The following is a 12,947-nucleotide window of genomic DNA, read 5'->3' as shown; positions in this document are numbered from 1 at the left end:
AGGCAGTCAAGGGACCATCCATTTGAGAAGACTACTTTCTTATCCAGACACTATTTCCTGTGACAAATCTTCACTTCCACCATGTATTATGCATACTAGCCATCTTACTACCTTCATACTATCTTCTTTTAAGATCATTCCCTTATCCAGACCCTATTTCATCTGACAGACTTTTGGGCACGTGTGCGGCCACTCCATTCATTTTTATGGGAATTCTGGAGAAAGTGGAGCACTGTTCTCCCATAAGGGGCTGCAGAGGTGACCAGGGGGGAAGAGAAGCGTCAGGGGGTACGGGATCCCACCAATAGATAAGTTAAAGTAACCAGAATACCCAGAAACAAACCCCTTATTAAAATATAACTTTTAAAGATACCAATTAAAACCGCAAATTATTATCAATATTCACTCTAGTTTTAACACTCCAATTGTGCCAATATATCAATTTAGGCTACTAATCTAGTAACTGGTGGTGTGTTCCACTGTGGAATGCGGTGCCGGTGACATACTTCCGGTAGGAGTGTTAATTGGAACCATCACCCTTGGTGATATAATGACGATCAAGGCTTTTTCTCCAACTGTGGAGGTTGATTACAGGGTTTGTGTTCCACTGGGGAGCGCATGGCCTAAGAATATGGAAGAATGTATCTAGCAACTGGTGGGGCATTCCACTGTGGAGCGCAGCGCCAGTGACGTACTTCCGGTAGGAGTGACCGGTCAACTAATGTGAGGTTTTAATTGGTACCATTAAAAGTTAGATTTTAATAAGGGATTTGTTTCTGTCAGTGATAAATAATATATAAATCCTCTAGGAATCTGGTGATTTAACCAGAATACCCCTTTAAAGTGGCCCTGAAAAATTCCTAAAAGTGACCCCAAGTTGTAGGCAAGTCCAGATTGACAGAAGGCAGGGCAACACAAGTAGGCAGAGACAACAGAAGTAGTCAGGGCCTGCAATACTGTAGTGCAGTAAAAAATACCATCCCAGCAGAACCAAATAGCACAGTGAGGCATTCAGAAAGGCACCAGCAGCTGCTGGCCAAGTGTATAAGTATCAGATCTTTCCAGGGCCTCTTGGGCTTTAGGTGGCACCTTGGACATTGGTCCACCTGGAATTTTCCCTGTATAGGGCCAGTCTGCCCCTGCCTACACCGACATAGTATTAACACCAAGTGCCTTCCTGGCACCAACTGGACACCTGCTTTTCACCCAAAACCCAGGACACCTGACCCACCAGACCCTACCGCCGCCCAGAATATGCATGTTATGGCCATGCTTTTAATAGAGATAAACAATACTGAGGGAAGGTCATACAACTCACCACTAAACCACTTTGCAAGGAAAATGTGACAGAGTGCGGACAAGCGAATCCAGAAACGGTCCAATACTGATCCAGCACTGCGTTTTACTATACCCATGAGCAAGCAATCTATTTCCATCATCCCCAAAAAATTGCTTGCTTATGGGTATAGTGAGAATAGTATCAGTAGAGCTTTCAACATCACTATATACAAAAGCAGACAGGAACATCTATATAAGAACAAAACATGTACATAACAACAAATAATGACAGTTCTTTGACTCCTTACAGCCAACAATATGATAAGGTGGTATGTATCATCCAAAAGTACTTACTTATATGATATACACATTGTGGAACTTGCTCACTGCAGGTGTCAGATTTGTAGCAAGATGCACGGTTACCATTGGAAGACACGTGTCACTAAGTTTGTATTTAGAGCCTACAATGAAATCCAGTGAAAAAATGCCTTAGTACTGGCACCCATGTGGCAGCAGGAGGTATCGTTTATGCCACTACATTAGTCGCTCTGCGATCATTATTTCCCCTACCACATTAACACATTCATTAATTGTGGAACCACACATGTGGTGTACGTTATTACACGCACAATATGTCAGAAACAGTATGTGGGGTCCACAGCTAGAACTTTAAGAAAGAGGATTTCTGAGCATGTCGGTGATATGTCAAAACCTTCCCTTAGGATTATATCTTCCGTGTCCCAGCATTTTTTGAAGTGCATCCAGGTGATCTCTCAGGTTTAAAAGTACAAGAGTGTGAACAGGTGCCTAAACCACCTACAGGAGGAGATTGGATCCAAAAGGTACTAGAGTTTCATTGGATTCTAAAGTGAGACACATGCACACCCAAAGGGTTAAACTCACGATCTAATATCACATATTTGTATTAGATTTTTGTGATAATTGCTGCTAATAATAATACTTTTTTATTACTGCTTATATCCTGGTATCTGAGAAGTGTCATTTATTAGTGATATTTGCCGTTCAGGCTTTCAAGGGGTTAATACGGGTGTTCAGTATAATTTGATCCTAGATGTGTGTTTTGTTTTATCATGTAATTGGAAGCCCCCACCCCACCCCAGGTTCCGTCTTTAAAATGTCTGTTCGCCCATTGTAAGTTTATGCCATGATGAAGGACGACGACATGCGTAGCATGTGAATTTGCACTTTAAGGATTCTTTTTAAGAAGTGACCAATAAAGAATCGTTTTATCGAGACACAGTGCTGGATTTCGCTTTTAACAGAGATGAAACTAGTGAACTAATGCCCATGTCAAGATTTTGTGGTACATGTTAGAATACTAACCTATATTGACACTGACTACAACATTAGCTTTATGGTTACAGGACTACGTTCTACCACGATGTTCATATATGGAAGCTACAGAAAGCACTGCACCTTATGACTAGATAGTGAGGAAAACATGGGGCTATAGCAGATTATTCTGCGCAAGTGGACGAAAAGTTTTCTTTCCTTCTAAACATAACAGCCTTCCACTTTTTAATCTGTAGTGGTTTCGAAATGATAAGTATGTGGTATATGGGTCAATCTAGGTTCAGCTGCTCATCTCTCTACCAGAATGAACGCACAGGAACACCCAACAGCTGCCTCTGGTCTTGGATATCTCAGAGAGCAGAAATAAGGAACCATGAGAGGACATGCTAGGAACTCTATCTACTTCACTGTACATAAAGTGTTTGGAACCTGAGTGCTCCACATGCATACCAGGGCTTATTTAAAACATGCTATGAAGTTGTATGAGGTAAAGAGTGGGTGAGAGCACTTATTTGAAGTGAGTGCAGGTAACATCATCTCATCTGATGGTTCAGCATTATGCTATACTATATCAGGAGCTGTACCTTCAGAAATGTGATATGTACATTAAAATGGCTCTCTGGTACTGTCTCAGAGGAATCAATTAACAGAAAACAAGGCATGTTAACATTTTCAAATAGAGTGTATGAATAAATGAAGAAGTAGGAACTTAGGATAATACTATGCATGCACCATTTAGCCATGGATGTATTGTAAGCAAATGATGGCCCCCCACCACCACACACACCCGGTCCTACTCCTTATGCCACGAAAAATTCATCCCACTCATAACAGTAATCAAAAAGATTGTAGCTAGTTACTGACTGTCATGGTACAATAACTGAATGCTACTAACTACTGTAAATCACTGTAACAGACAGACTTTTTTTTTACAGGGGCATAGCTAAAGGCTCATGGGCCCTGGGGCAAGGGTTCAGTTTGGACCCCCCTTGCCTCAGTGCTTTGTGGACAGGAGCAGGGAAGCCCATAGCCTTCATGCTGCCTGAGACAAAAATTGAAATGACGACACCCCCCCCCCCCCCTCCCATGCCAACTTCTTGACCTAACCCCTTCCTTCCAGACAGAGGTGTAACTTGACCAGCATGCACTTTCTATAATACCAGTGTCTCCTTATGTGGTCCAAGGATCTTTGGGCCCACTCAGACTCCCGGGCCCAGTAGTGACTGCTGCATCTGCTCCTCCTATAGCTACACCCCTTCTTTTTAAGAATCCATAGAATTTGTGAATTTAAGACTGTCTAGTCTGTGCAGCTAAAAATGATACAAATTATATTTGAAGCAATTGTACACCATGTTCAACTGTATCTGTAAGGTCCAACCGCTCTTCAGCCAGTTCGATGAAAAAAGAACAGAACACGATAAAAGAATCCAGTTAGGGAAACAATGGCAACTCACCAAATATTGGTCAGAGTTTGGCTGGCTTCACACTACGTTCTACCATATGTCTTTTTTTTTAATCAAAAGAGAAATAGTCCTAAACATTTTCCTTTTATGAATATGGATCTGAGCCCACTATAAATGTAAAAAGACACAGGAGATGAGATCCCTCGAATATAGTGGAAAGAAAAATATGCAAATAGGAGTTCACTCACACCAAGTATGGACTCCCAGATAAACCCAGTGCTTAAACCAGGCTCCAGTACCCCACAGCCCAAAAAAGGAGTAAATAACAATTGGAAAAACTGTTAGCACTCAAGGTATATAAAATCTGGTAATATTTATTATTTAAAATATGAAAATAAAATACTGTTGACCAATGGTAGATCCATATAATCAATAATAAAAAACAACATCTAAGAAATACAGTAATAAAAGGCACATGGATGTTATCTCACATATGATGAATACTGTTACAATATATACTGTCGCAGCAGACTCCAATGTATACCACAGTAAATAAAGACGCTTTTTCCTATCAGAAACAGTGCATTTACGCACAAAAGGAGAACAAGCTACGAAGTCCGCTATCTGGGAATATCTGAAGGAGATAGAAGCTAAGCTTTGAAGGAACACACTGTAGATACATTTACTATTGTCTTTGTGCTGTAGTCATCAATAGGTAAAGTTCCAGCTCCATCCCTGAAGAGCACATTTTGACATCAGGCTTACTGTAATCAGGGGTGGAACAAGCTTTCTGCAACTCCTCCAAAAGCTCCTTCCCTGAAGAGCACATATTTACAAGATGCTTACTATAATCACAAGTGGGACAAGCATTCTACATCTCTACATGCTCAACCCCAGAAAAGGACATATTAGCACCAGGCTTACTGTAATCAGGGACGAGTTACGTTTTCTGCAGTTCGTCTTCCAGCTCCATCCCTGAAGAGCACATATTGACACCAGGCTTACCATAATGAGGGCTTGGTCAAGCTTTCTGAAGCTCCTCTTCCAGCTTTATCCCTGAAGAGCACATACTTACTGTAATGAGGGGAGGGTCAAGCTTTATGCAGCTCCTCTACCAGCTTTATCCCTGAAGACTACATACTAATACCAGGTTTACTGTAATCAGGGGTTAGGTAAGCTTTCTCCAGATTTCATGACAAATGCAGAACTGTTTTTAGTGGGTAAAAAGTAAGGAATGGGGCAAAAGGGTAGTCCCTGGCTTCTTGAAAATGTGTATAATACACTAGTAATAGTGTGATACTTTGTTGTGTAAAATAAAGTTACACAATAATTTTGCTAAATAGGTTTTTTGCATTAGCATTTTCCGCCAATCTTTAGAAACCCTAGCAGATTAATAATGAATAATATAAAAAGTAACTTATAAAGACAGCAAAGACTAGAGAGAGAACAAGCAATGACTTTGACCCATTTACTTATTTAAGCATCTGTCATAGGGGTGTGAAACACCTCAGTTTGCTTTTGGCCAAGCCACTGCTGATCTGTATTCTTGACAGCTTTTATTTAGAATTTTCTCTCCTTCCCTGCCAGTGATTAGAGGGATTTCTGGGAGGTTTAGAGAGTCTGTCACCTGTCCCCATGTCATAAAATAGACTCACATTTACTGTATCTTTTTATAGGGGTTGACTTGCAGTACAGTCATTAAAGGCATAAATATGAAAGCAACACAACAGGGCATTACTGTATAGTATTAAATGTTATTGCTCTTGCTGTAGGATTCTAAGTTACCATAAAAAACATCATTAGTAAGAAGTAGTAATGATAATAATTAATGACATTATCTATCTATCTATCGAATCATCTATCATTTCAGCTCTATCTATGTATGTAACTAGAAAGGAGCAACTAATGATCCTCTTAGATTGACCTACTGTATTTTAGCCCATAACGAGCACTGATAACAATACAACTAGTCAATCGACACTCGTTTAAAGGGAACCTGTCACCAGTTTTATGGTGTCCTAACTAAGGGCAACATAAATAAGTGACTGATTCTTTAGCAAAATGCTGGGTCACTTTCTTTAATTGACCAAGTCAATCTGCCAACATCTTGTATTGAAAAGCTCCAGCTCATAATTATGAGTCATGAATATTCATGAGCTCCTGACGCTCCCCGCCCACCAGCTGCTGAGTGACAGTTTGTTTCCATAGGAATCAGCAGCAGGTGGGCAGGGGAGTGGCTATAGCTCTGAATTAAATATACGCCGGACTCAATGACATCACGCCGGACTCGAATCAGCTCATTAGCATACGGCATGCGGCATCTTTGTGTATATATTATGAGGTAACCATCTGTCACACCAGTAAGTGAATACATCTAAGGTACTTTTTAGTAGTTAATGATTGTATATAATTAGTTAGATTATAATCAAATATCCACATGACAGGTTCCCTTTAAAGGACCTTTCAGACAGGCCAATGCAAACTGGAAGGGGAATTGACAATTATAAGTACAATTGTTCATCCTCATTCAGTATGTATATTGTCAACTGCACATTCCCTATTTACATGGGAATATGTGCTACTGACAATTTTTTTTTTTGACCATATGAAATATCTGATCACCCAACACAGGCGCTGATCTTTATCCTGTTTACACTGGCCAATGATTGGGAATAAACACTCTCATGGACACATGTTCAGCTAATCATCCACCCCTATTTATGAAATGCTTCAAGAGGCAAAAATTCTTGCTTAAAAGGATTGTCTGGCCTTGGAGCCACCAACCACAATGGTCTTAACTTTTGGGCAAATAAAAAAATAAAACCTCACCTATCCTCAGTCCCATCTATCCCATGCCCTTCCTCTATTCCCAGCCACTTCTTAGTCTCCTGAATATGGCCAAGAAAAGTGGGACCGCAGAGCAGTATTTTTTTTTTTTATGGCCACAGGTTAGAACCATTGGTTGAAGAGGACATGCCCCTAACAAACAATGCACATGTAGGGTGAGCCACTACAATTTTTTAGCCTGACTGATGATGAAATGATATGTGATACAATACACATGCTGTATATTATGTATGGATAAATACAATATTAGTAACCTAGTAATAAAGATTTTTTTTTTCATTTTTTTTTTCTCAGCAATAAAAAAGGCTCCTGGTCCTGCAAAACCAGCAGCAAAGCCTGCTGAAAAAGAGACCCCTAAAGAGGAGCCAAAAGGTAAGATTATTTAGAGATACAAACTGTATACTGTATTATTACACTGCTGCTCCAATTATGGTGGTCAAAACCATGGAGCAATGAAAAAAAAAACTAAAAACTAAACAAGTTTTAATATACAGGAAAATATCTTTCTCAGTGTGACATGAGCCCTTTTTGGTCCAGTTAGATCAGACATCCTCAAACTGCGGCCCTCCAGCTGTTGCAAAACTACAACTCCCAGCATGCCCGAACAGCCTACAGGTATCAGCCTACAGCAGGACATTGTGGGTGTTGGAGGGCCGCAGTTTGAGGATATTTGAGTTACATTATGCCCAATATGGATTTTCAGCACCCCGCCCACCATGGGCTGATCGGGACCCAGTGTTTAGGAATGCTGAGTGGTATGTTGTGGCCCTAATACTTTGTGTCACGCTGCTCCTATCTGGATACTGTCACTCCCCAGGGTTAGGCTGTAGTTGTAGTTGGTGGAGTAAGCAGAGTACAGACTTGGTGAGGTTTAACGGTTTTCATTGAATAGACTTGTGTCATCCAAACAATACTTGATCTTTCTCTTGGCTCCATCAGGCTCAATGTAAACTGGCAGTTAAACTTGAATACTTTGTTGAATACTTTGTTTTATCTCTCTGCTTCTGTGCTAATCTCTGGCTTCAGTCTGCTTACCATCAGTTCAGTTTCTTATGAGAGTGAGGTATCCTGTGACCCATTTTGCTGAGTAGGGTGTCTTTGGCTCGGTTTTGCCTCTCGGAAGACCTTTAATATATCAGGAATGTGCTTCTCTCTGAGCTACTTTCCCAAAGCTCTTGCTGCAGTGAAGGGAAACGCTCCATCACCAAACTGTGCTACTTCACTCTTTTGCTCCAACTCTCAACTCCATTTCTCAACTTCCCTCTCTCAACTCCTCAATTTATCTCGCCACTCTTCAACTTCCCGCAACCCTTCCCTTGGTAGGAGGCAGGACTCCAATTCTGCCCAAAAGGGGGAGAATGGAATGGTAAGTTCAGTGGAGTCCTTGACTGATGTCTTTCATGCGGTGTGTATCCCTAAGATGTACTGGAAGTTAGTTTTACATTTTCAATTTTAAGGTGAGAATAGTTACACTAGAGGCAGAGCTCTGTGTAGCTTAATTCTGTGTAGCTGGTACGTATAACAAGTTATCGACAACAACAGCAACAATGCAACCAGCTTTGATGTACAATGAATAAATAACATGCTTAATGAAAATGTAATAAAACTAGCTATGAAATATAACTTAAGACCATGTTGTTGCTGGTTTTATTGATCAATGTAGCACTTGCTGTCCCAGAGTTATGCTTTAGTTTGTTTTTTATTTGTTGTATTTTACTTGTCGTTGAATATTCATAAATTGTAAGTTATTTTTTGTTTGTTTGTTTGTTTGTTTTGTATTGATGTAAATGTGGTGTGTGGTCAAAACATAGCTACATAACTTGCCAGTATGTTTATGTTATGGATGTAATGTGCAAATTGTATCCACATATCTATAGAGTAGAAATCAAAAACTAATTTTATGGATTAAACTCATCCATGGTTGTATTTAACCACAAATATAAACATGTCATAAGAGATCAGCAACTTTGATCTGACATTTTTTATACCAGGTAATAATGATTAAAATTTCTTGTTGGTGAGACCAAAACTAGAGCAATTTGGGCCACCACACAAAAGCATTCTGAGGACTTGCTTTCCATCTAAACAGAACACGTGTATACCTATAATTGCTACATAAACTTTGTGACTCTAGTTAATAGTAATTGGCACCATAGTCGGCTCCAAATGGGGCAATTTTACAAGGGAGTTCTGTTTCTGTGTATATAAAGGAAATACCTTCCTACTTAATCTGTGTGTCCATTGCAAAAGTTAAAAAGATTGAAAAAATCCTATATGCTAAAGGATTCATTTATTTGAACTCTCCATGTTGTCTTTTAGAGGTTATCATGTTTTCTTTTTATGGTATGTGTGTATATGTGTTTGTTGTATTTGTCAATATCCTCATTACTACAAAAAAAAGCTTTTAAGCTGGGGTTATCTGACAATTCTGACCATAACACCCATTGCATGACCAAATATGAGGTCGCAGCACACCTCGCAAGTCGCAATTTGCCACCACCATGACTCAAAATTGCAAAAAATCTAATATTGGTGGATTTTTATGATTCTAGGTTCACTGCAACTTGTAAGTCATGCTTTGACCCTATTTGGTTCAATAACATAGTAACATAGTTTATAAGACAAAAAAAATATATACAGTACATCCATTCAGTTCAGCCTGCTATTCTGCAAAGTTTATCCAAAATATGGCAAGAAAAACATGAGGTGAAAGCTAATTTTCCTAATATTAGGGGAAAAATTCCTTCCTGACTCCAGTCGGCAATCAGAAAAGCTCCCTGGATCAACTACCCTTCTCCAGAAATCTAATAACTATAACCTGTAATATTATTACACCCCAGAAATACATCCAGGCCCCTTTTGAACTCTTTTAGTGAATTTACCCTCACCACCTCCTCAGGCAGAGAGTTCCATAGTCTCACTGCTCTTACCATAAAGAATCCTCTTCTATGTTTGTTTAGAATTTTTTTTTCCTCTAGACGCAAAGGATGTACCCTTGTCACAGTCCTGGGGATAAATAGATGATGGGAGAGATCTCTGTACTGACCCCTGATATATTTATACATAGTTATTAGATCTCCCCTCAGTCGTCTTTTTTTTATTTTACTGAATAACCCTAATTTTGATAATCTTTCAGGGTAACGTAGTCCGCCTATTCCAGTTATTACTTTAGTTGCCCTTTTCTGAACTCTCTCCAGCTCTGCTATGTCTGCCATGTTCACAGGAGCTGATGAACTGTACACAGTACTCCATGTGTGGTCTGACTAGTGATTTGTAAAGTGGTAGGACTATGTTCTCATCACGGGCATCTATGTCTCTTTATAACTTTATTGGCCTTGGCAGGCAAGTCCTTTTCCGTGTCAGTGTTACCCAGTGTTTTACCATTTAGTATGTACGGGTGATTTGCATTATTCCTTCCTATGTACATAACTTTACATTTGTCAGTGTTAAACCTCATCTGCCACTTCTCTGCCCAAGCCTCTAATCTATCCAGATCCCTCTGTAGCAGTATAGTGTCCTCTTCCATGTTAATTACTTTACACAGTTTAGTGTAATCTGCAAAAAATGATATTTTACTGTGAAGCCTTCTACAAGATCATTAATAAATGTATTGAAGAGAAAAGGACCCAATAGTTGCACTTCTACACAGCGATCTTTGGTCGCACAACCAGTGTCACGGTCAGGATTGCCAAGTAGCCCTAGCCATTCATTGCAACAATAAATAAGGTGACAGATTATGTTCCTCCACTGATAGGATCTTCTACAGATAGTTAAAGGTGAATAAATCCTTTAAGAGATCAATGGGTAGTTTTTGGGAGGATAAAAATGTAACCTGAAGAATAAAATTGGTTTGCCAGACGTAATCCTATATTCATGATGACACAATGATGCAATGGTGGACATTTATGAAAACAGCCTTACAACTAAAAAGGTGCTTGAGTAATTGCAACTAAAAACATGTAATGTTTTATTTTCTTTCATAAAATGAATGGTGTACGTTTTGGCTAAATATTTTATTTCCATTATACTAAGGGTACTTTCACACTAGCGTTTTTCTGATCAGTTTTATCCTAATGCATTCTGAATGGAGAGCATTCAGTATGCATCAGGATGCATCAGTTCAGTCCCTCTTACGTTTTTGGGCCGGAGAAAATACCGCAGCGTGCTGCAGTTTCCTCTCCGGCCAAAAATCCTAAACACTTGATTTCCATTGAAATGCATTAAGCATTCCGGAAAAACGGATCCGGTTTTCCATCTGACAAATGCCATCCGTTTGCGTCAGGATTGCCGGATCCGGCAGGCAGTTCCGGCGACAGAACTGCCTACCGGAATCCTCTGCTACAAGTGTGAAAGTACCCTAACTCTATAAATGTCCCCATTGATGCCAGGAGAGTGTGCTTAACAACATAAAGCATATCTAAAATCATTACTGATGTGCATGCTTTCCAATTTTGAATGTTATACCATTGTTATAATAATGCAGGGCTGGATTATAGGGCACGTAAAAGGAGTGCATTTTTACCTATAAAACTCCTCTTCAGAACAATTACCTAAAAAACTTGAGTGCTTAGTTTGAAAAAACTTTGCCCTAGAGTTTGAATGTTACTGGTATATCGGCAATGTGTGGTGGTGATATTAGTGCACTCTGTGCCATTATTACAGTACATGGTTCAATTTATGCACCCACTTTCTATTATTTAGCTACTGTTTACATCCTTTAATAAATTGTAGCTGAATACATTTTTCATATTTTCATGTAGCTTGCTTTTCCAGAGTAAAAGTCCTTGGGTGCATGAGGCAATGATTGGGAATGAGTGCTCGAATGGGTGCTCATTAAGCTGATCATCAACAAAAGCTTTCTTTTTAAGCCTTCTTTCAAGGGCATAATTCAATAGAGGTAGACCATATGACATATAGGCATAAGAAGCCCAGTTGGAGTTGGTCCCATTCTCTTTGCTATTGGGTGATGAGAACCTTGGTAGAACTCTCCTCAACAGAGGAGCTTCACTGATGGCAAACAATGGGGTAGGGAATTAGACCAAGGGTCAAGGAAAGGGTGTGAAGGAGAGAGAAGGCACCAGGCTCTTCCATCCTTGGCAATGCAACCTGGCACCATAAGGGGGGCATATTCTTATTATTTCTGTGCACCCCCCTCTCTCTTATACATACACCACTGGGGCCCCACACACAAACCTTTATCCAGTCCTGCAATAATATATTTTATTTATCTCTTCATCAGTACTAATGTGATGAATTGTCTTTTGCCAAGATGTTTTTGACATAGAATATACGTTTTTGCTGTAGGAACTACTAATGTTTGAATAATATATAATTCAAGTTTTATCTCTTGTGTCTTCAGTACGAAACGTTGCAGTATGTAATTGCAGTTTTCACACAGAAGACATGTTCTTCTGACATTGTTAATATGCATTAATAATATATTAAAAATCAATAGTAGAAACATTATTTAATCTGTTTTATGTCTGTTTAGATACTACTTGTGTGTTTGTATTATATGTGCTGAATGTGCATGGCTGCATGTCATGTGTTTTTTAACAGTCATCAGTGAAGTCATTGAAGATTCCAATGCTTCTCGGGTTGGGTGATGAGGCTGAAGAATTATTTTCAAGTTGGGTATGAATAGTCACTGATGTCACCAAGATTGAAGACAGAAAAGTTCTCCATGGCAGAAAAGAACAGATTCTTCCATATCTTGGGCCCAGGTTATTTCCTTTTGTTCCATGAACACCATGATTCATCTTCAGGCATAACAGAATTAAATGGCATAGACCTTGTGGTATAACATGTTCTCATTTCTACTTGTATTAATAATTTGTGTCAATTTTCCTTCTTTGATTTACAGAAGTCCATGTTGAAGAACTTCCTCCTGATGGTAAGTGGTCTTTATGAAGGTAAATATCATATGCTCTCAAACTGCTAAGAGAACTAATCAACATGAAAAGCAGAAGAAATCCAGAACTATCAAAGCGCAAAGAAAATCTGGGAAGCTATTGAAGACAATCAGAAAATGTTGATGAAAATCTGGATATTGAAGCTTTGAAGACTCAAGAATATTCATTGGTCTGACACAGTTATGGACATTTC

The 12,947-nt window shown here is 39.3% G+C and overlaps 1 protein-coding gene across 3 annotated transcripts in view; it reads left to right on the top strand.

Moving 5' to 3' along the window:
* MYBPC2 (myosin binding protein C2) overlaps window positions 1-12,947 on the top strand; it is a 168,675-nt gene that overhangs the window by 36,374 nt on the left and 119,354 nt on the right. For 2 of the 3 annotated variants that reach the window (XM_044281644.1, XM_044281643.1), the window contains exons 2-3: window positions 7,137-7,214; window positions 12,706-12,735. In XM_044281644.1, the coding sequence (XP_044137579.1) occupies window positions 7,137-7,214; window positions 12,706-12,735 (108 nt within the window). The remainder of the gene's footprint in view (window positions 1-7,136; window positions 7,215-12,705; window positions 12,736-12,947) is intronic. The other variant, XM_044281645.1, reaches the window with a different exon arrangement.

Source organism: Bufo gargarizans, chromosome 2 (assembly GCF_014858855.1).
Source record: "Bufo gargarizans isolate SCDJY-AF-19 chromosome 2, ASM1485885v1, whole genome shotgun sequence".
NCBI lineage: Eukaryota > Metazoa > Chordata > Amphibia > Anura > Bufonidae > Bufo > Bufo gargarizans.
This window is presented reverse-complemented; position numbering and strand designations above follow the sequence as displayed.